This window comes from Panthera tigris, chromosome C2 (assembly GCF_018350195.1).
Source record: "Panthera tigris isolate Pti1 chromosome C2, P.tigris_Pti1_mat1.1, whole genome shotgun sequence".
Lineage (NCBI taxonomy): Eukaryota > Metazoa > Chordata > Mammalia > Carnivora > Felidae > Panthera > Panthera tigris.
Window position 1 is genome coordinate 113,652,334 of NC_056668.1, and position 24,348 is coordinate 113,676,681.

The following is a 24,348-nucleotide window of genomic DNA, read 5'->3' on the forward strand; positions in this document are numbered from 1 at the left end:
AGAGGCAGCCTGCTACTCAGTGTCAAAGATACTATTTAAGGCCATACAATAAAGTGCTGGAGTGTTCTCTGATAGTTTTCTGGGGCACTTGCCAAGATGCCTGATTGTTCAGGTGTGGATTATGTCTATCATCTTGGTGGGTTTTCTTTACTCCTTCTCCTCCTCTTCCTTCTTTTTTTTTTTTTTTTTTTTTTTTTTTTTTTTGTGATTTTTCTGCCTCACTATTTGCACTTAGGCCAGGGCAAGGACAGGGAAATGGACTGTCAATAGAGGTGATACTTGGCTCACCTGTTTAGCTGCCTTTTAGAATTTGGTAGAAAACAGGAATAAGGATAGAGGAAATGGTGGTCCTGATGAGGGCTGAAGATTATCTGTAGACTTCCAGTTGTTCATCCTGTCCCGCTGCCGTGCCCTTGGTAGTCAACAACTGTCTGAATAGTCTTTGCTCCCTGGGCAGTTTGTAATGAGCGTGGCTCTCCTCTTGCTCCCCCAAGGGCACTAGCTGTACAGGCTGACTTCTTGGGGGCCTTGTGTTGCAGGCAGCCTTGACCTACCTGCATTCATCACGAGAGAATTTCCAAGAGAGAGGCCCCTTTCCTCTTTCTTCTTTCCTTTTTCTTTCTTTCTTTTACATTTTTTTTTAACATTTATTTAATTTTGAGCGACGAAGTGTGAGCGTGCATGAGTGGGGGAGGGGCAGGCACAGAGACGGAGACACAGAATCTGAAGCAGGCTCCAGGCTCTGAGCTGTCAGCACAGAGCCTAACGTGGGACTTGAACCCATGAACTGTGAGTTCATGACTTGAGCCGAAGTTGTATGTTCAACCAACGGAACCACCCCAGTGCCCCAGGAATCTTCTAAAGTAGGAGAGTTTTATTAAAAATGGCCCCTACAATTTGCCTTGGCTGCTATAGCAACAGTTGAACTTCTTGTATCCATAACTGATGAGTTATCATGGAATGTTGGCAGGTGCTCCAAGCTAAGGGGTGCCCCAAGCAAGCACAGGGAAATCCCAGCCAGGTCTGTGGCACACAGTCATAGTAGGAAAGTGCATGTTACCCTGCTTTCAACAGGCATCTATCACACACATTGTGGAGAGTGAATTTTTGTGAAAGACATTCTCTCTTGTCCATGATCGTGAGAGTTTTATTTTGCGAAGTTTCCCAAACACGAAGAGGCAGCTTCAAGTTGATGAGCAAAATGGCAACTCTAGAAAAGAAAGCAATCTCAGTTGAAGGTGTGCTTCCCAGTATCTTCCTATTGTTAAAAAATAAATTTGAATTCAGTTTGTGACATTTTTTTTCTTTTTAATGAGAAAAATATAATGTTTTTAATTTATTAAAGATATAATTGACTAGGGTTTTTTTTCTGATTGAGATGAAAGAAAGCATGCGTGTCCAAAAAAGAACATACACTGTATGACTCCATTTATATGACATTCTGGACAAAGGCAAAACTATAGGAACAGAGAATGGAGGTGGTTGCCAGGGTTGGGGGTTGGGGGGCTGCCTGCAAAGGGGCAACACCAGGGAATTTTGGAGCTGGTGGCACAGTTCTGTAGCTTGATTGCGGTAGCTATTTCACAACCCCATGGATTTGTCAAAACTCAGAAATGTACACCGCAGGGCCCCTGGGTGGATCAGTTGTTAAGCATCTGACTGCAGCTCAGGTCATGATCTCACAGTTCGTGAGTTTGAGTCCCACATCCGGTGATCTCGAGCCCAGCTTTGGGTGAGTTTGTGCCCCGCTTCAGGTGAGCACGAGCCCCACTTCGGGTAAAACACGAACCCCACTTCTGGTGAGCCCTGCTTCTCTCTCTCTCTCTCTCTCTCTCTCTCTCTGTCCCTTGCTTACTTGCACCCTCCTCTCTCTCTCAAAAATAAATAAATAAATAAATAAATAAAATAAATAAAAAATAAAAAAAGAAGTGCCTACCACAGAGTGAATTTTACTATATATAAATTAAAATAATAATAAAGTAAAATCACCATACAAGAAAGACAAAACACATTCATTGTAAAACAATGTTTAAAATACTCAACAACAAGAACATAAGAATCACTCATACTCTTACTTTGAGAGGGTGGCTGTGAAGATGCTGGTGATTTCTCTCCAGTCTTTGTATGTATCTGTGTGTATGCTGTGTTTTTTTAAAACAAAATTGGTAGCATGTCATACTCCCATTTTGTTATCTCTTCTTCTTAATATATCGGGAAGTCATTTATTTATTGTGTATCAGCCATGGAAGTTGTGCCTTGACTTTGGTTGTATGTATTGTAAGCTGCCTGGGATCCTTTCCACAACGGGGCTGGACATAATTTTCAAAATACCGTGAACCACACATGCCCACAATAACTGTAGAATATTCTGTTACAGCTTAAAAATCACAGTAGTTGCTCAGTATCATAAAGGGCATGTTTGCAACTTTACCCAATGAAATGGAAAATTTTGGTAACTGGTAAGAAATTGAGAAACAGGCCTCTCAGTCACTATTTACTCATCGAGAAGAACAATCCCTTGACATGAAAACAGAGTCATGACTTTATCTAAGCAGAGTATTTCTTTTCATGTGTATTATTCTTTTAAATATGAAGCTGGGGGGGCCTTCTGCCTTGAAGATTTTAACCTCAAGGGCTTCCTGTCAGCCCCCTGGAAGATTCTTAAGTGGAGAAGCCTTCTCTCCCCCTTGTCCCTTCTCAGGGCCTGCCTTGTTGAGAAACCATTATTATTCCTAGACGAATTCAGCTGTGCTTTTACCCTTGTCTCTCTCATAATTGGAGCTCCGTGGACGGGAGAATGTAGCTTGTCAAACAAAACTGCTGACTAAGCCTGGCCTCTGGTTGCCAGGGCAACGGGGATGGGGACAGAGGGTTTGGGCGGGAGGCCTCTTTTGGAATTCTTCTGGCAGGTCTCACAGATTTCTGTTAGGCCTGACAGCCACTACGGGGTCTGGCTGGCCAGCTGGCCGGCCTCGAGCAGCCATTCCTGACTGTGGGCCCAGGAGGGACACACCCGGCCCTGAGCAGCTTTGCTCTGAGAGAAGGATCTGAAGTCTGGTTTTTGTCATGTGAAGAATAGCTATTTAGAGAGGTTAAAAAGTGTTATATGATGACAGGTCGTGAAGCATAAATGGTGGCTGTTTCATAAAGAGTCTTTCCTTCAGAAGGTATAATTTAACTTTTCGAAAAGCATTTCATAGAATTAGGTTTCAGGGTCGACTGTTGTCCAACCAATATGTAAATCTACCTATGATAGCTGAGCTACTTAAGTTCATTCATTCATTTGTTCAACAAACGCTCCAGGTACTATGCACGGCAGTGAGCACACAGACGTGGTCCCTCCTTTCTAGAGAGCTTCAGTTCTAACTTCTGTCAGTGTTTTCGTTTGTCTACAAGTCCCAGCAAACACTCCGTTTTCTAAAATGTCTCGGTGCTCCTATGTTGTTGAGAAATAATATCAATTCTTTTTACAAGGACCCTTTTTAAAAAACGGTATAAACTGAACACATGTTTAAAATAGAGGGTCACCAAGCTTGCACAAAGGAAAAACCCAGCTTCATACTTCTGATCTTAATAAGATCACCAGGGTATGAAGAAATAGACCATTTCAAAATCCATTCAGCAGTTGTTGTTTGATTGTTTTTTTTCTTAGTGAAGAGAAAATATCCAAATTGTAATGCTTTCCTTAATATGATTCTAAGGAGCAACAGAGATTATAGAATAACACAAGATAGTTGTATACATACTGAATGGAAAGATCAGCAAACAGGCCATGGTAATCATTATGGACTCAACAAATGTTTTCCCCAAAGTGTGAGAGTTTCGACTGTTCTTTCATAGCGGCAGTCTGGCAGCTGAGAATGTATGATGAGGTATTTGAAAAAGGGAGGCTCCAGGAAATGTGACAATGAATTTCTAGAATCTCTTGGCATAGAGTTAAAAAGAGATTTACATTGGGAAAATTTTTTTTTCCTCTAAAGAAGGTAAATAATTCAGCATTCTCCCTCAAGTCCCTTAGGGTTTTGGCAGAGACAGCAACTCTTCTGTACCAGAGTAACTATTTTAATGTTAGGATTTCAAAATATTGTCTTTATTTTATTTTATTTTTTCATTTGTTTCTACTCACCCCACCCTTTATAATTAAAACAAGCCAATCTTCCAGTTTTGTAGAATCCCTGGCCACACACGCTAGAATCAAACACAGCGCCCTCAGAAGGGGTTATTGTCATTTGTTTCTCTTTGAAGTACATTCCAGTGAGGGCAGGAGCTGGCTGGCTGCAGGCTTGCCCTCATCCAAGGATGGACAGGGCTGCAGGATGCTTTCAACTGCTGTTTACTTTCTCACCTCCTCTGTTGATTTATTCCACAGGCAAGCTGTAGGCCAGTGGGGAGCTGGAAGGGAAGGAGCTTTGAGGTTTGCTTCCCGGGACATCTTCAACTTACAAATCAGCATTTGTCTTTCACATCCCTCACTCTGTTTTACACCCACCCCCTTCCCCAGCTGCTAGGAAAGGAGTTTGTTGTTGTTGTTGTTGTTGTTGTTGTGTGTGTGTGCGTTTTTTTTTTTTAACCCACATATAATTATTCGTTTCAGGGACCTGGATGAACAACCACAAACTCTGAAAGAGATTCTCAGGACTTTATTTTGCAACAGTCTTTCCACCCCCAGCTTGGATAGAGAAAAATAAAGTTGTGGTAGAGAAGGGTAGGGGTGGGGTTACTAAGGGCAGCTTTCCAGATCTTTCTGAAACTGGCCTTTAAAATCTGAACTTACAACTTGATGTGTTGTGAATTCCCAGGACACTAGCTCCACCCATATACGTTGAAAAAGAGCATAAAATATGTCCAGTTCAATCTTTTTCCCAGTTCAGGGAGGGAAACTGTGTTCAGGACAGTTAAACAAGCTGTTTCATCCAGTCCTCCTCTAAACTGCCTAAAGGAAGGGGGTTGGTATTTCCATTTTTTAGCTGGGGAAATAGGCTCAGAGAAATGAAATAACTTGCCTACGTCCCACAGCCAGTAGGTGAAAGAGCTAAAACGTTGAGGTCTCCTGACCTCAACCTTTGGTTTTTCTTTCTCTGCCACACACTGTCAGTGTGGTGGCTACAAAAACAGACTCTGGAGATACATCTTGGGAAGGTCGCTTAACTTCTCCAAGCCTCGGTTTTCTCATCTGTAAAATGGAGACAGTTGGGTTGTCATGAGGATGAAATGCTAAAGTGCCCAGAACAGAGCGCCACACATAGTAAGTGATATGCAAGAGTTAGCCAACATCTCTGCCTCCTCAAACCTGTAACACTATCAGTAACTTATTCTGTTGACTGCCTCAGTGGGCCAGGTTCTTTATAAATGTGCTTTTAAATCTTTTTAACAGCCCTGCAAGATGACTCTTTTATAAGCAGTCTTTTTTTTCCCCCAGATGAATAAACTATCAAGAAAGATTAAGAATTTAGCCCAAGATGTTATAGGTAGGGAGTAGCCAAGCTGGGATTTGAACTGCAGTCTTTCCAATTCCAAGGACACTTTCTCTCTTGTGCCAAGCTCTGGACATGTCTGATAGCATTTAACCCTCATCAACTGCTTGAGAATTCCAGTGGCTAGTAGCCCAGAGAATTGAGAAGAGCCAATCCCACCACTCAACAAGACTATTAACTGGAAAGCCCTTCATCAGATCTGCGTCAAATCTGTGGTGGAAGGAATCTTCCTTCTTCCACGTGACAGTCCATGATAGTTTGAGAGCCTTGCTTCTTCGTAAGTCATGAGACCCAGACCCCTTCCAGCCTGAGTTTTCTCCTCCGGTCACTCTTTGCAAAGTGTAGAACAGAGACCTGGATGTAGCCTTGCATGTGGAGGTTGACTGGAGGTAGGAAGGTCTTTTGGAATATCTAGAGAAGCAGTGCTGATCTGCTACTTGAAATGGAAAGGAGGTTTGGAGCATGGCGATATCAAGGAGACAGAACCCACAAGGCTTGGCCCTTGTCCACCTCTTTCTCCCTCTCTAGAATCCTTTGCGAGGTAGGGCACTAGCCTGTGCTCATTGTTGTATCCCTGCTGCCAAGAACAGTACCTGGGCACCTGGTAGCTTCTGTCGTATTTAAAAAAAATAAATAAATACAGGTACAAACGAATGAATTTCTATGGGAGCTGAGGGAGTTGGTGGACTTGGATTTTGAGCTGGGATAGGTGGTGATAGCTTTGGGTGAAGGCTTAAAGTCAGCCAGGAAGTGCTGCTTTGGGGCCAGATGAGGAGTGCATTGTGAGATGTGGGGTTTCAGATCCCAGCTGGATACGTGTATTCAGGAGTCCAGGGCCAGGAGAGGGGAAGCTGGTGGCTTGCTGTGCTTCTGGTGGTCAGGGAAGGCATTCTGGAAAGGATGGAACAACAGAACCTCAAAGGGTGGGGGAGATAGAACTAAGTGAAGAGGGACCCGAAGTACGAGGAGTCTAGGAAACGGAAGACTTGTCCGAGAGGACAGGGTGGGGGTACCCTGGGAAGGCATCTGTGCATATACCCACTGGACTGGAGTGGAAATGGGAGGTGAGAGTGAGACCAAGAAGCTCAGATGTGCCTCCAGCCTAGCCTTTGTTCTCCTGCCTGGACTAGGGGGACCTGGGGCCCCAGCTCAGGCTAAAGCAGCTGCCACACCCACTCTCTGAGTTGGTGGCCTGAGTCTAGGCCTAGACCAACCTTGGCTGACTGAGCCTCTGTTTCCACATCCGTTTGCTTACTCCGCTGCCACCACTTCTGTCTGTGGTTTAGCTGTTTTACCTTCGTCAGTCTTGACTGCTGCTTCTTGGTCAAACCAAAGTCAGGCATGTAGGACAGCAGATGTCATGTGGCAGCCAAAATCATACTGAGTCTGGGATTTAATTTTATACCTAATTTTTTTTTTTAAATAAATCCTCCCTTGTTTGGATGTGGACCTCTTAGTGATGTTAGTCCTTTTATTTCCAAACTTTGGGGTTTGTACTGCTCTTTTTTCCTCCTTTAATTCATGAGCAGAAATAGGAAAATATTTTCATTCAAAAAAAAAGGTAGACTTTTAAAAATTCTAAATATGGAACTTACATAATTAAGTGAAGTGAAACTTCTCGCTATTCTCCGTGTATATTAAAAACTATGTTATATAAAGAAGTTTACAGACCTCTCCTTATTTAAAAAAGGGAGGGAGGGAGGGAGGAAGGAAGGAAGGAAGGAAGGAAGAAAGGAAGGAAGGGAAGGAAGGAAAGGAAGGAAAGGAAGGAAGGGAGGGAGGGAGGAAGGAAGGAAGGAAGGAAGGAAGGAAGGAAGGAAGGAAGGAAAGAAAATTGTTTTTTTAGCTTTGCTGACTCATCATGATGAATTTCACACTCGGGTTTAATCCTTCCAAGGTGAAAGTTGACCAGGAAGAAATGTCAAACCACTCAGTGTGGATCAGTTCCACACAATACTGTGGTTTCTGAGATTGTTTTTATTTTTGCTTTTGTTTTCTGGGATTGGATACAGAACATGAGGTAATAATATTACTTAGTTAACATTTATTAAATGATCTTGTGTGGGTAGAAGCTGTCATTATCCTGTCTTTCCAAATGAGGAACAGAGAGGTTAAGTGGCTGGGAGTCGGCAGAGCCAAGGTTCACATGCAAGCACCTGGCCTCAGAATTCCTGCTTCTGACCACTCTGCCCTCCAGCTTATCTTCTGTCTTAGGAGCAGGAAAGAGAGCAGTGGGATCATCACACAAGGATGGAGTTTGTGCCTGGCTAGTTGAGAGATGTATACATTGGGCGTTATTTCACTCATATTTGTGATAGAAGATGAGAATTGAATGTTCTTAGTGTATTTTTTCTTTTATTACTAATCACAATTTAAAATATTCCCATTTGAAGTCTAGTAATATTTTTCGTTTATTCATTGAACTTATTGAGTACCTTGTTGAACTTATTGAGTATTCATTAAATACTTATTGAGTACCTACTATAGGCCTAGACTGTTCCAGGCAATGAGGATATAGTTGTGAACATGACAAATTAGATACCTTCTCTCATGGAGTTTTCTAACATTCTAATGGGAAAGACAGAGAAATAGTTAAGTTGTGGGGCACCTGTGTGTCTTAGTCAGTTGAGCATCCAACTTTGGCTCAGGTCATAATCTCACATTTCTTGAGTTTGAGCCTCGAGTTGGGCTCTGTGCTGACAGCTCAGAGCGTGGAGCCTGCTTTAGATTCTGTCTCTCCCTCTCTCTCTGCCCCTCCCCTGCTCATGCTCTGTCTCTCAAAAATAAATAAACGTAGAAAAAACATTAAAAAAAAAAAGAAATACTTAAGTTGCTATGAAGAAAATTTCATGCAGTCTCTGAAGAGGTAGCATTTGTAGGAGGCAGGTAGTAGGTGACATATGAACTTTGGGAAGATCCGAGGAGCGCGTTCCAAGTAGAGGGAACACTTGGTACAGATGATGACAGTGGGAGGAGCACTGGGAAGGGAGTGAGTGAGGGGAGCATGTCAGAGACACAGGAGGAGAAGCAGACAGGGCTGGCACATTGGGCTTTGTGGGGCACCATCCAGAAGGGTGTAGAGCAGGGGCCCAACATGATCTTATTTGACTGCTGTGTGGAATGACTTGTAATCCAAGAATAATCTTGGAAAGAGTATTGCCCCCTATAATAACTTTCTAACTCAGTCAAGTATGATTGATGTCTCAAAGTTATTATTCAGGTACATTCAACACGCTTTCTGTATTCTTTCTCCTTTGTCAGTCATTTGAAGGTGGAAAATGATAATGTGAGCCCCCTACAGACAGAACATAGCATTGCCTCTTTTGATGACGTGGGGTCAAGGCTTCAAAATAGTTGGGGAAATGACGATGCTGAGGAATGGAACTTCAATTATCTTTAATTTAAAATAGGGGGAACAGATGTGAATTGGCAGATGGCACAGTGAAACGTTTCCCCCAATATAGTATAGGTTATTTCAGCTTTGGTTATTATAGTCTTTTTGAATTTTATTTATGTATTTAATCACACACAAGCGGTCTTGTAAAAATTTATATTGTATCTATTTGAAATATGCCAGCAATAATTTAAATGAAGAGGAAAGTTTAATTTATATATTTTATAGCTAGTTTTTGATAGTTTTTCTTTTAATTTAAACATTTTACTTTCATGTCATTATAGAAGACAAATAGTTCATATATATTACGTACATGTATATTTTTTATCCAGTAAAGTTCCACAAATAATTCTTATTGTATTTAAATTCAGACCACATTGGTATTGGAAATTCAATCAGTATTCTTAAGACACATGGTGAGAAGGGCGCCTGGGTGGCTCAGTCGGTTAAGCTTCCGACTCTTGATTTTGCCTCAGGTCGTGATCTCACGGTTTGTGAGTTCGAGCCCCGCATTGGGCTCCGCACTGAACGTGCCCAGCCTGCTTAGGATTCTCTCTCTTTCTCTCTCTCTCTCTGCCCCTCCCACGAACTATCTCTTCTCCCAAAATAAATAGATAAAGTTAAACAAAAGATGTATGGTGAAAAAATTTTGTCAGATATAAGGAAATGCAGCAGTCTCTTCAATTTGTATGTTCAAAAGCATACCATTTAAGGGTAAACCCCACATTTATTTAGAATGGTTAGAAAATAGAATGTGCTAGTTAAAGTTGATTTTTTATGTCGTGAAGTTTATTGACCACAGGATCTCTGCATTCACAGTTTATAAAACACTAGAGGGGTGCCTGGGTAACTTAGTCAGTTAAACGTCTGACTTCGGCTCAGGTCATGATCTCACAGTTTGTGAGTTCAAGCCCTGAGTTGGGCTCTCTGCTGTCGGTGCAAAGCCAGCTTCAGATCTTCTGTCTCCCTCTCTCTCTGCACCTCCCCCATTCTCTCTCCCTCTCTCAAAAATAAACACACGTTAAAAAGAAAAGTTAAAAAAATAAAAAAATCAAAGAAGTAGAAATTTTATCATTGACTAGATGTTTTCAGACTGGTTTGTGTGTATGAGTGTGCATGGTGGACTCTGGTCTTCTCACACCAGGTTCAGGTTCAGGTTCAGGTTCTCTATGAGGTCCTCGGTAAGCTTTGGTTGGAGAATAAGTTTTCTAATGCACATATCCTACAATGTAAAAACAACTATCAGAAAACAACTTAATTTTTCTAGATTTATTCAGAAAGTACTTCCAAGATTGGAATTATGAACTAAAATCAACCTTAAAAAAAAAAGAGTCCATTTGGGGCACCTGGGTGGCTCAGTTGGTTAAGTGTCCAACTTCAGCTCAGGTGATGATCTTGCAATTTGTGGGTTCAATCCCCAAGTTGGGCTCAGTGCTGACAGCTCAGAGCCTGGAGCCTGCTTTGGATTCTGTGTCTCCCTCTACCTGCCTCTCCCCCATTTGCGCTCTTGTGTTTCTCTCAAAAATAAATAAACATTAAAAAAAACTTTTTTTAACTTCCTTTTTTTTTTTTTTTTTTTTTTTTTGGTTTCCTTTTTTTGGATTACTGGAGAAAATTTGTTAAGTATTCTGGTTATTTGCAACCAGAACAGAAGTGAGCCAGAGGCCCTTTCTAGCCAGGGTGTTTATTTCAATACAAATTAACAATGCAGTTTCTTATCAATCAGGTGTCTCATGTTTTATAAGAGTCACACTACCATAACTCCCCATAACAGTACAATGAACTCTAGTAACCGAAAGTTTTTATTGCCGATGACTTCACTAGACTTGTCTAGACAGCAGTTACTCTCTAAAATCATAGCATGTTAGGGCTGGAAGAGATCTAACAAAGATACCGTAATTTAGATGGCCTAAATATTCTGTTTGCCATTGTAGCCATGGTTTTGGGGTTTGAGGGATGGTAAGACCAATGACTTCAGGCTGGAAAGTGGGAAACTGATAGGCATAAATATAGGAAGGGCCGAACTTTGGTTTTGGATGCGAGTATAAACATATAAAAGTATTCTTCTCTGGAAAGAGCAGCAGATTTGAAAGGAATTTGATGTCTGCTCATGGTTGTCAAAGTGAGAGAGACTCCCTGGAGGTTTTACCCGGAGAAAGTAATTGCAGTCAAATTCATAACCTTTTGGATTGACTTCTTTTGGCAAAGTAATGCCAGCTTAAAAAAAAAATAATTCTAGCATTCTAATTTTTGGTAATGAAATCCATATGCTATCAGTTTGTTGTTAGTGAGATTGGGTTTGGCTCTGCATGGTTCTGCAACCTTCAGTCATTTTAATCAGGTCAACAGAATGATTAGTCGAATAGAAAAACTGACCGACTAACAAACTTTTTAACTGGTTGTTTTGCTCTCCTGGTTGACGCAGATACGATTTGATGTAGAGCCTGACTCTGTGGCAAAGACCAGAATGTACCTGCTAGATCAAAGGAGTTCAGTTGCTTTGATTGACTTAGATTTGGTCTGAGCATCTGGCATAAAAATAGCCTTGTCTCTGAGAAAGTGTCTCGACGCCTTTATATGATTTGAGTATTTAAATGATTGGATGGGTGGGACAGTTGTTACAGAAGTGTCCTGAGGTAGATAGTCACGGACCTTCTCATTAACTTTGTAGATGTCAGAAAGTGACTTATGCCAGTAAGACTTTATCCAGAGAAAGAACAGTAATGATTTCCTGATGATTTTGACTGATTGGGAACAAACGTTAAGTGCTTTGTGTTTGGCGGAAGGTTTTCATGTGAAACATACTTTGCTCCAATTCTCGTGAAAATGAGTGAATAACTTGCCTCTCCCTCTGACTGTCCTATTTCTGTAGGAAGCCGCCCTCTGTAGACAGCTCCCCATGGAAGCCGAGACTCTAGTCACTGTTCAGCCTGCTGTCAACCCGCCAGCCATGACCCCAGACATGAGATCCATCACTAATAATAGCTCAGATCCTTTCCTCAATGGGTAAGTTAGCATTTTGGAGTAACTTCTTTTTGCTTTCTTTATTATGTGGTCTTAGAGTATAATGGGTCTTTGTTTATGTTGGGGAAAGGTGGGGAGCTTGAAGTGTGGGGTGGGGATAGAGGGAAGCTCTCCATTTCCTGATGTTGGTAATTGTACTATGGTTATATAAGATGTCCTTGGGGAAGCTGGGTGAATGGTGCACAGGAACTCTGTACTCTTTTTACATCTTCTACATGGGTCTAAAACTATTTTACAGTAAAAAAATTTAATTAAAACAAAGAGATGATGTTTTTAAAATATGAAGCATGTGAGCAGAAAGAAAAGATAATTTGGCCAGAAACATGTTCATGAGAAGTAGTCAAACCTTAATTGTAGCTTTTTCAACCCAAGTAAAGGGCAGTGCTCTATTTCCTGTGTCTTTTCTGCTCTTGCAGGGGCTTGTAGCAAACAAACAAATACAATTCTGAAAGTTTTTAAAAACAGAAAGAGAGGTGAAAACAAACAGTAAGTGAAATAATGAAGAAAAGGAATTTTTAAATTCATGATAATGAAGAAAAGGAATTTTTAAATTGTTTAAATTGTTTAAATTTTTAAATTGTTGAAATTGTTGACTTGAAATATTGCAAATGTGCAGAATAATATAAATAACAGGATTTACCCATGTATACAACACTCACGTTTGCCATACTGCCATAGATCTTTTTTTTTTTTAAGTATTATAGTTAATATTTAAACCCATCCCCACCGCCGCTGAAATCTGTCTCTTTCTCTTCTTCCCTCCCTAGTGGTAGCCACTATTCAGAAATTGGTGTATCCATCACACATATTTTTATACTTCCTTTTGGTTGTTAATGTATGCATTCATAAGTAGTATTGAACATTGTTTTCTTTTTTAAGAAATTTACATAAATGCCATCATACTCTATTTGCAGAACATGGTTCAACTTATTATTTTGAGACAGAAAGGAAATCAGTGTCAATTTACCATGAAAGGCCACTTTTATTTGCCTACAGACTTTTAATTTCACTGACATTGGTGTGCATGCTTTAAAGTTAATGGGAGGTGCAAAGTCTGCCTCCCTTCATTACCTGGAAAGCGGGACAGAATGGCAGAACTGCACCAGTTTAGGGTTTTTGTGACCTGTGGTTTTATTTTGGAATTTCTTGGCGTGGGCTTGCATTGAAGTTTCTCCCATATTTTGCTCCCCAGAGGCCCCTATCATTCGAGGGAGCAGAGCACCGACAGTGGCCTTGGGTTAGGGTGCTACAGTGTCCCGACGACCCCAGAGGACTTCCTCAGCAATGTGGACGAGATGGACACAGGTGAGAGCAAAGCCTGCGGGTACTTGCAGTGTGTTTGCATGCTTGCATCGCCCCCTTGGTCCTCTCTGTTCTGCATCCCACCAGAAACACGTCATCTCAACAATAACATAAAGTGACAACTGAAAAGCCACCCAAACCTCAGGCACTATTAATAAATTCTAGTCCTTTCTTCCACAGTTTATACAAATGCAGTTTTATATATGGCACGGAATTTTAAATTCCTCTTTCTTCCTTCCCTTCCCGCCCTTCTTCCTTCTCTCCCTTCCCTCCTTTCTTTCCTTTCTTTTTAAAAAAATGTTTATTTAGTTTTGAGAGAGAGAACACAAGCTAACAGCAGCGAGGCGGATGAGGGGCTCTGAAACTCATGAACCATGAGATCATGACTTGAGCTGAAGTTGGACGTTCAACCAACTGAGCCACCCAAGACCCTCTTTTCTTCCTTCCTTCCTTCCTTCCTCCCTCCCTCCCTCCCTCCCTCCCTCCCTCCCTCCCTCCTTCCTTCCTTCCTTCCTTCCTTCCTTCCTTCCTTCCTTCCTTCCTTCCCTCCCCTCCCTTCCCTCCCTCCCTCTCATTCTTCCTCTCCTCCCCTCTTTCTTTCTTCCCTTCCTCCTTCCCCCCCCTTCCTTCCTTGCTTCCTTCATATACCCTCCCCTCACAATTGCATTAATGCCACACTGTCTACTCTGCCATTCTTCCACAGTGGAATATTTATGCCCTTTTAGCTTGCAGTTGTAATATATGGGCCACTTTTTCTCTTGTGAAGTCGGACTTCATATCTTTTCATGTCATTTGCTGCATTTGGAGAGCAATTGGTAGTGGGCATTTGGAAAGTTAAGCAACTCAGAAGATTCTAAATTGTTAGCTCCGAGTCCCAACATGGTAACATCCCTCAGCAATTAAAAAGAAGAGTCAGGGGCTCATGGGTGGTTCATTCGGTTAAGTGTCCGACTTCGGCTCAGGTCATGATCTCCCATCTAGTGAGTTCGAGCCCCTCATCAGGCTCTGTGCTGACAGCTCAGAGCCTGGAGCCTGCTTCGGATTCTGTCTCTTTCTGCTCCTACTCCACTCATGCTCTTTCCCTTTCTCTCTCTCTCAAAAATAAATACACATTAAAAAAAACAACAATAAAAAAAGAAGTCAGTCTCTCTCTCAAAAATTTTAAGAAAAAAATAAAGGGAGCGCTTGGGTGACTCAGTTGGTTGAGCATTTGATGATTTGATGTTTGACTCTTTTTTTGAGGGGGGGCCGTCTCCTACTCTTGATTTCAATGCAGATCATGATCCTAAGGTCTTGAGATTGAACCCCGTGTTGGACTCTATGCTAAGTGAAGGGCCTGCTTAGGATTCTCTCTCTCTCTCTCTCTCTCTCTCTCTCTCTCTCTCTCTCCCTCTCTTCCCCCACCCCATCCCTCTTCCCTGCTTGCGTCCTCTCTCTTTCTCTAAAATTAAAAAAAAAAAAAATTATATATATATAAAAGAAGAGTCAGGGTACCTTTGACCTAGTGACCCAGTCCCCAACCTGCCCCACCTTTAGGCCAGGCCCCAGCTGGCTTCTGGTCACGTCTCCTCTTCTTCTCCAGGAGTGAGTCCTTCATTTGCAAAAGCTAAATTTGGTCTTATTAGCCAAATCTAGATTAAATCATAAAGTGCTCAACTCCCAGAAGATAGTCTAGAACCAAAAATAAATGACGGCTGAGGGGTCCACTGTTGGCATTTATTCATTCAAATTTCTCCTCCGTCATCACTGAGGATAGTAAGTGAATTGTCCGTGATGAAAAGAAGTCCTCTCGCCAGTGCCATCATCCACAGTGTCTGTATCTGTTACACTGTGCTCTTAGATGACTGCTCTCTGTGCTCTGAAGCTAAACTACTGGTCAGACAAGAGTCAGACTCAGCTGGGCACCTTACGAGTGCAGTGGGTTGGATGGACCAGCTGCTTTGGGGTCTCCCTGCAGCTCGTCATCGACGTGTTTGGACGATTGCACAGACCTTCTTGTGAGGAGTCATACAAGAATAGTTTGAAGTGTTTGTTTTGTTGTTCTTCGATTTATTACTTAGGTTTTCTCCCTCCCTCCTGCTTCCCTCCCTTACTTTCTTCATCTCTCTGTTTTTCAGTGTGAGACTTATTGTGTCCTCTTGGGAACAGCCTTATGAAGTAGCTCCTTCCTACATTTAATAATTGTTTGCTTTCATCTTTTAAACACTGGGAAGCCAGTAAAGATAAAAACCAAAAGTTAAATAAGAAAAGACTCAGGAGCTCTAAATCTCAACTTGACATTAAAAAAAAAAAAAAAGAAAAGAAAAGAAAGAAAGATGGGTTCATTCTATGGCTTCTAAAAATGACCTCAAGTAGGTAAGTAGGGAATGTTTTGAAGCCAAAATATGGAATTACGTGATATAATGAAAAGAATATAGTCTTTGTAGATAGGCAACCCAAGGTGAATCTTTGTTTCTCTACTTCTCGGTAGTGACTTTGGGAAAGTGATAGAACCTGCCAGGGCTTTGGATTTCTCGCCTATAAGTGGGAGTAATGTGCTTACTTCATGGAATTGTGGGGAGTCGTGAGATCACAGAGCTTGGCCCAAAGTTCTCTTCTCCCCTTCTGAGAGGCTGAAGTAAGGACAAATTGAACTTGATAAAGCTAGGCTTCCAAGTTATCCTGGTTAAGTGAGCATCAGCCTGGGGAATTTAGGGTCATGTTTGTGAAGGCTTTCAAAGAAGTAGGCATAAACCTGGAGGACCAACTGGCGGTGGGCACAGCTCAAGTGTGGCTAGAAAATGTCTTAGATTCACTGACCACATGATGAATGGAAACAAGCCAGCTGAGCACTCCCTTTGCAAATCACACATGCAACCCATAACTGGATGCAGTGGGGAATAGAGTAAAGGGAACAACGAGAGCAAAAGCTGGGAAGTCATCCACTCTTCCAGAATATTCATACGTGTTTTTTTAAACATGTAGTCATTCATATTTAATTCTGGAAAAACATTTGTTATGTTCATTAATAAATGTTCCAACTAATTTCACTAAAGAAAAATTCTTCTAGTAGTTTCTAATGCCACAAGCTTACTAGGAAATTACTTCTAAAAATTGATAATACAAATCATCGATGTTTTAACTACTTTAAAAAAGAGGGATATCTGTTTCTTTTACACTTAATAACCTGAAAATGAGTCTATGAAAATATTTTTAAAAAATACAGTAACACTGCTCAGTTTCGTTAGGTCCCTTGTTTTTTGTTTTTCTTAGAAAGAATGTACAACTCTTATTGCTCACAAAAGAAAAGAAGAAATAGTGCTCCCTTCAATTTAGTAGCAACATAAACATCTACCCCCGTCTCTCTCAGAGCGCTTAGAGAGAGAAGGAATCAGAAGAACGTATCTTTTTAAGAATTGCCTGTTTTTTTTGTCTCTCCCACTTTTTAAATGTATAAAACGGCAAGGGCCAAAAATATCTCTCCGAGATTGCAAAATTGGTCCAAAGAGAGTGATTTTAAAATTGTTAACCTTAGTGAAGGTTCTTATAACTAGTCTCCTCATGCTTTCCATGTCTGAGAAGAAAGGATAACAGAAATTCTTTAAAATAGATTGTGTTTGGCTAAAGTAAAATGTATTATTATGACAACATTTTCATGGGAAATCAATAGAGATGAATGGTTTTAACTGGAGATGAGGAAAAACGACACCCAGCATTTTAGATCAGATAGTTTTTCAGGGTAGATCATTTTTGTAAGCCTCGTTTCCATCTGTTACATTCCAGTGGGTAGTAAAAGTTATTTTGGGTTTTCTGTTCTATTTTGATACTGTTTTTCAATATCAGTAACACTATATTGAGGGCATGTCAAATGTGATTTAATTTTTCAAATTACTGCCTTTTGCAAAGAAAGTCCTCTAAAATATTGCCAAGAGTCACTGATACTGTATGAGTTCTAGAAGAGCCATTAAACTTTACTATCACCAAAATGCAAGTTTGATTATGTTTCCCTCATCACTCAGAAAGATGTGATTTTTCTCCTTGGTAAATGCATATGGTTAGAATGAATTTTCTCTGGTTTTGCTCAGAATAATGAAATTTCTGTGAACCCTTTCCAGAAAGGCTAATGTACTTACAAGACACAAAAGCTAATCTAACAAGTTTCTTACAAATGCTTCTGGGGTGGAAGCTGGCCTTAGTTAACTATGCCCCTCAGTCTCTGAAGTCTATTTTATCCCTTCAAAATTGATCAGGGCTATTTGAATTAATCAGTTGTTCTGATATCTGTCAGCAACAGTGACGGAGTTCCCAGGTTTTTCTTTCTCAGCATAATCAATAGTTATTGTATGTGGGTATTTGTATAAGTTTGTATATATGAGTGATTCCTGGAACCAGACATTATATGGTGCTTTATTCCATTGTGGGAAGAAGATACCTACAGCCCCAATTTCAGATGGATACACTGAGATTCAGACAAATTAAGTGTGTCTAAGGTCACACAGCTAAAAAGCTCAGTCCACTGCCACCAAGGTCAGTACATTTTCTCCTACAGTATTATTCATAAAGAACATGTGTCGTTCGTGTCATATCCCAGGCATCTCATTTTTCTAGAACAGCATTTTCTCAATTGTGTTCTGTGGACTCCAATTCCATTAGGGTATAAATTCTGCCAAAATAGGATTGGATGATTAAATGGGTTTATTAGGTAATAGTGGCCTAAACAAAATAAAACCAGTTTCTTTACAACAAGACTTCTCAGAACCTTAATATGCTCACGTGCAGTGTGACTCATATGCATTGTGAGAAAAGTAGATAGTTGTGGGGTGCCAGGTGTGTGTGTATGTGGAGGATGGGTGATCCGCAGGACTTACGTTATTATTTTTTTATACAACATATTTTAAGAGACAATGGTAAGGTATGCAATAGACTGAAAAAAATACAATTAATACATGCAGATCATGTCAACCAAACAAATTCCTCAAAATATTGTTATCAACCTTGTGCTCGCTTATATCATGGGACGTAGATCTTCTTGACAAACGTTTTTTAAATATGCAAGCAAAGAGAATTGTAAGCTGCTACGTAACCGGCAGGAGACAGAGAAAAAGGGTAAGAGAGAATTTATGAAGACAAGAAAACTCAGGACATATAATAATACAAGACAAAATCTAAATGGATATTAGACAGTGATGAAAGATATTATTATTGGGGCACCTGGGTGGCTCAGCTGGTCAAGCATCTGAGTTCGGCTCAGGTCATGACCTGGTGGGTCATGAGTTTGAGCCCCACGTCAGGCTCCATGCTGACAGCTCAGAGCCCGGAGCCTGCTTTGGACTCTGTGTCTCCCTTTCTCTTTGTCCCTACCCAGTACCACCTATGCTCTGTCACTTTCTCTCTCTCACAAATAAATAAAACATTAAAAAAAAAAAGATATTATTATTGAGGATAAACTTGTTTTTCCTGTTTTAGAAAAAAATAGGGGTGCCTGGGTGGCTCAGTGCGTGAAGTGTCCGATTCTTGGTTTTTGATCAAGTGTCATCTCACAGTTTGTGAGCTTGAGTGCCCTGTTGGGCTCTGCCCTGGCAGCACAGAGCCTGCTTGGGATCTTCCCTCTCCTTTTCTCTTGCAGAACTCACCTTATAAAATACTTTTAAAATGATCCCTAGAGCCATCAATGAAGACAGCTTTTTAATAACATGGTGAAAGGAAACTCCTCAGTACTGTCTTTGAGCATAAAGAGGGATGACGTGGATAAATATACGCTTACAATTAAATCCTTAGAATATAGCTCTGTAGTAAGGTATTTATTACAGGGAGGGCCTCTCTAGCCTTTCACAAAACAGCTCTTCATGTAGCTGTCATGGGAAGGTGCAGATCACAGGTCGGATCCACAGTGCCTTGCTATCTGCTGGGCTTATCCATCCTGCACATGTCTACCCAGGAGGGAAGGATTCACCCAGCACCTGCATCCCTCTCCCCCGCCCCTTTTTTAATGTTTTTGTTTGTTTGTTTGTTGAGAGAGAGAGAGAGAGGCAGAGCGCGAGCAGAGAAGGGGCAGAGAGACAGAGGGAGACACAGAATCTGAAGCAGGCTCCAGGTTCTGAACTGTCAGCACAGAGCCCGACGTGGGGCTTGAGCCTCCAAACCGCGAGATCACGACCTGAGCCCAAGTCGGACACTCAGCCGGCTGAGCCACCCAGGCACTCTCCATCTGCATATCTTCTGAGCGAGCACCCACAAACTCAGTTTCAGTAACGTGGCAGCTGACAATTTTCAGAGATGAGCTGTTTTAGACCGGTAGCAGTATAATCTTCTGTTTCAATGTAAGGACTGTGTTAATGATATGAGAGCTGTCAGCTCTTCAAGAACTTAAAGGAATTAAAATGGTCACCTTTTATTCTGTTATAGGAGAAAACGCAGGACAGACACCCATGAACATCAATCCTCAGCAGACCCGTTTCCCCGATTTTCTTGATTGTCTTCCGGGAACAAACGTTGACCTAGGAACTTTGGAATCTGAAGATCTGATCCCCCTCTTCAATGATGTAGAGTCTGCTCTCAACAAAAGCGAGCCCTTTCTAACCTGGCTGTAATCAGTACCATTGTAACTTGGATGCAGCCGTGACCCGACATTTCCTGGGCCTCTTGGAAAAAGCAATGGAGCAGAGTAAGTCTGCAGGTATACCACTTTCTGCCTCCATGACTCAATGCTCCCTCCCTCCTTTCCATGTGGCCAGTTTAATCATCGCCTGGATTTGACAGTAACTCAAGTGAAACATAAATAAATAAATACTCTATTTTCATTTTCTGCAGGCCCGAATTCCTGTGAATCCGGGGCTGTGCAGAATTGTTTCTGCAGAATTGATTACACAGAATTGCTTCTCTGTTTTTCTATCTGCTGCCCCATGACTAAGCTTTAGGGGTGTTAGTTGAAATTTATATGTCAATTGATTATAAGCCACAGAAAGCTGACCACAGGCAGTGACTTGTGACAGGCGGCTCGGTCCAGGAAATGTACATGAAATTAAACCCGATTTACAGTTTCAAAAACTGTATTGATGACAGTAGTACCAAATGCTTTAAAAAATTATTTAACTTGAGCTTTAAAAATCATTGTATTGATAGTAGATCTCTGCTGTATGGAATACAATGTAGTTTTGAATCCATGCTGGTCCTGATGGTTCTTTTACTCTGTATTTGCAAAGGCACACATGATCTTTTGTACTTTGTCCTTTATCATTACTGCGTAGCGTCTAGACAACTTGTCCTTCTAGCAGGAGAGGAGCAGGAACGTGAGACCAGTTTGGTACTAATGATGAGCATTTATTAAACAAAACTTTTTTAAATTACAGGTTGGATTTTTTTTAATTGCAGCTTAGAATTTGATGTTTCTTTTATACAGCACAATCATTTTGTAGCCGATGACAAAGGGCAGCCAAACGTTTTTGATAAATCAGTGGCAACTGTATTTTTGTCTTTTGAAAAGCTGTTCTGAAGACATCAGGACAACATACAGAGCTTTCAAACTGATGGCACACACAGGAAACTGTTGCTTTTCAAATTCTGAAGGCTTATCAGTTTTGCTTTCAAGATTTCAAGTGTTTAAATAATCTTATCTATGAAACTGTTTGAAGGATGAAGCAGATCTCTGACTGACGTGTAAAAAAAAAAAATGCCCTCTGAGGGTGTATGGTGGAGACGTATGTTTCTGAATTCAGTAAAATTGATTCCTAAGTATGTTATCCTAACCCTGTTTGCTACAGTTGGTATAAAAAGGCATGAAATACGTACTCAATACCTCTTATGTAACCAAAAACATTTTTTATTAGCTTTTAAGGACTGAGAGAGAGCATCAGGTTCAGCCGGCACGTACCTCTGCCTGCATTGCTGATGAAGTCCTCGATTGTTTAATGTTTTGAACTGACATTATTTATAATCTATGAATTTAATATCTTTTTTGAAAGACATTAATAATTCAGGTCTCTGAGAGGAACCTTCAATTCCCACGGGGGCTTATCTATTGGGGATCTTCCATAAGATCCTTTCCAATCTACCAGAATACAGACAGGCAGAATACATTTTATCTTGTTGGAAAGAAGGCAAGTGAAAAGGTCAGAGATGAAGTAGTAAAGTCACGGTATATAGTGGAAAGGACTAGATGTGAAATGGACATTGACAAGTGATGATACCCCAGAAGCAAGACAAGCAGGAGGTCAGAGAGGTGCCCCGAACGAACAAAGCAACAATTTTCTACTACAACTTTCATACCAGTAGACTCTGTTGTAGGAGAAAAGGCTTTGGTGCACTTTATGTGGAAGAAGGAGGGGAAGGGCTGGTGTTGCCCTGTCCACGATGCTGAGCGTGTCTGTGGACAAGAGCATAACGCCCGCTGTTGCTTCCGACACAATGAAGTGATTTCTTTTCCCCGAAGGACCCATGGTTTATGTTCTTCTGATTCCTTCTCTCTCTAAGCGCTCTGAGAGAGACTGGGGTAGATGTTTATGTTGCTACTAAATTGAAGGGAGCACTATTTCTCTTTCTCTTTTGTGAGCAGTAAGAGTTGTACATTCTTTCTAAGAAAAACAAAAAACAAGGGACCTAACGAAACTGAGCAGTGTTACTGTATTTTTTAAAAATATTTTTATAGACTCATTTTCAGGTTATTAAGTGTAAAAGAAACAGATATCCCTCTTTTTTAAAGTAGTTAAAACATCGATGATTTGTATTATCAATTTTTAGAAGTAATTTCCTAGTAAGCTTGTGGCATTAGAAACTACTAGAAGAATTTTTCTTTAGTGAAATTAGTTGGAACATTTATTAATGAACATAACAAATATTTTTCCAGAATTAAATATGAACCGTGACTATGTGTTTACTTAATAGACAAAGCCAGATGTAATTTTTTGTTTTGTTTTTAAGGCCATAAAATATGGCCTTTGTTAAAGAACACTAAAGCTAGAAATCTAAACGTAAGAACAACTTTTTAAAGGGTATTTCCTATTATTGTAAGTGTTAAAATCCCTGCAGAATTCATGACAAGGTGCTATTTATATTTCTTATTATAAAAGAATGCCAGGATGTCTAGTCTTTTTAGTCCTAAATCAGCAAATTTCAACATTTCATCCAATACCTGTGCCACAGAAAAGGCATATTAACAATGAAATGGAAAAATAATTTCAGAGATCTTTCTTTCCAGGTATTTTTTTTTTTCCTGATAAAACACGTTTTCTTGAGGTAAATACATTGTCAAAACCTATTTGCAATTCTACTAAATCTAACTAATTGTTAGTGTTTCCCCATAGTATTCAGGATGTGAAAGGCCCTTTCTTTCACTGATCGCCACATCAGGGAGGCAGGTTAAACAGAGTGGGACATTCAGTGTGTGGGGTGGGTGCTGTTGACCCCAGCGTGGTAGAAAAGCTCTCTGTAGAAGGTGAGAGAAGTGTTGCTAATTATAAGTTGTGTTCTCATGACATAGTTAGACAGTAACTTCTGAAAGTACAACTTTTCTGAAGAAAAAAAAATAAGCTGTTAAAAAAGGAAATTGTAGATTAATTTCACTGGGAAAATAGGCGATTGACAGAGACCGTTTCCCTAAAACACTACATCATTTATGTGCTAGTACTTTTAACTTTTTTTTTTTTAAGAAAATTTACTTCTACATTTTGTAATACGACATATGTGTGTTTATTTTTAATTTAGAATGCTGTGCGTACAGAGGTATGCAGCCAAATCAATCATATCAAACCATTTTACCTGGAGTTTGGTACTGGTTTTTACTTCTCTGATTCTGTATAAGAAAAATAAATACAACTCAATTTCCACTTGGAGCCTTTGTCTTTTCATTATTTGTGTGCGTTCCTTTTACTCAAGGCTTTGAGTGGTACTGAAGAAAAGCTTATGTAACCCTCCTGGCAGACAATGAAAGAAAAGAAAATTTTGTGGGCCAACATTGTTTTGGCTCAGATGTCTGGTCTTCAATATTCTAAATATCCACGGAATTCTGGTTCCCACTTTATGTGAAGCAATCCACTGAGATTTTTTAGTGTGTATGTAATTAATATGTTATATGTACAATTTATATATACATAAATACATAATTTTTAAAAAAGTACACTGCCCTTCTAACACCCTCACCGATTTGATTGAGGTGTCAGAACTATAAGATACTCAGGTAGCCTGGGTGGCTCAGTGAGTTAGGTGTCTGATTCTCGGTTTCGGCTCAGGTCGCGATCTCACAGTTTGGGAGACTGAGCCCCACCTCGGGCTCTGCCCTGGCAGCACAGAGCCTTCTTGGGATTCTTTCTCTCTCCCTTTCTCTCTCTGCCCCTCCCCTGCTTGCACACGTGGGTGTTCTCTCTCTCTCTCTCTCTCTCTCTCTCTCTCTCAAAACGAATAAATAAACATAAAACAAAAAGTTGTCCTCGTGGAGCGAGTAGGGGTGGATATTTCAGGAAGAGGGAGAAAAAAAAACTATAAGATTCTCAGTCTTTCCTGTGTTATTAACAATATAGTGTGGCTTCTTGTTTCAAAACTAAAAGCAGCTTATCTGAGTGTGGGCTTGTGACAGTGTATTTTCTCTCTCCATTGAGTCCCTTGATTCTCACTATTGTAATAACTTTGTCCACTCCACAGAAACATTAGGGGACAGCACTCTCAGCAGAAGAATATTTTCAAGCAGAAGCTAACCAGCAGAAAGGAGAGATGGTGGTGGAAACAGCTTACCAACACTCCAGAGTCTTAAGTCTCATACATTCTTTTTTTAAAAATTAAAAAAAAATTTTTTTTTTAATTCCAGGACAATTAATATACGGTGCTGTATTAGTTTCAGGTGTACAATGTAGTGATTCAATAATTTTATACATTACTCAGTGTTCATCACAGTAAGTATACTTTTATTTTTCTAAAATTTTTTTGTTTATGTTTATTTATTTTTGAAAGAGAGAGACAGAGCATGATAGGGGAGGGGCAGAGAGAGAGAAGGAGACACAGAATCCAAAGCAGGATCCAGGCTCTGAGCTGTCAGCACAGACCCTGACACGAGGCTTGAACTCCTGAACTGTGAGATCATGACCTGAGCTGATGTCTGACACTCAACCTACTGAGCCACCCAGGCACCCCACGGTAAGTATACTGTTAATGCCCTTCACCCATTTCACCCATCCCCCTACCCACCTC

General features: G+C 40.6%; 1 protein-coding gene across 1 annotated transcript in view; it reads left to right on the forward strand.

The window, feature by feature from the left end:
• The window catches only part of WWTR1 (WW domain containing transcription regulator 1), a 135,163-nt gene extending 112,051 nt beyond the window's left edge, over positions 1 to 23,112 (forward strand). The window contains exons 5-7 of the mRNA XM_007086314.3: positions 11,741 to 11,874; positions 13,085 to 13,197; positions 19,579 to 23,112. Coding sequence (XP_007086376.2) covers positions 11,741 to 11,874; positions 13,085 to 13,197; positions 19,579 to 19,763 — 432 coding nt within the window. The 3' untranslated portion in view covers positions 19,764 to 23,112. The remainder of the gene's footprint in view (positions 1 to 11,740; positions 11,875 to 13,084; positions 13,198 to 19,578) is intronic.
• Positions 23,113 to 24,348: the final 1,236 nt, after the last annotated feature.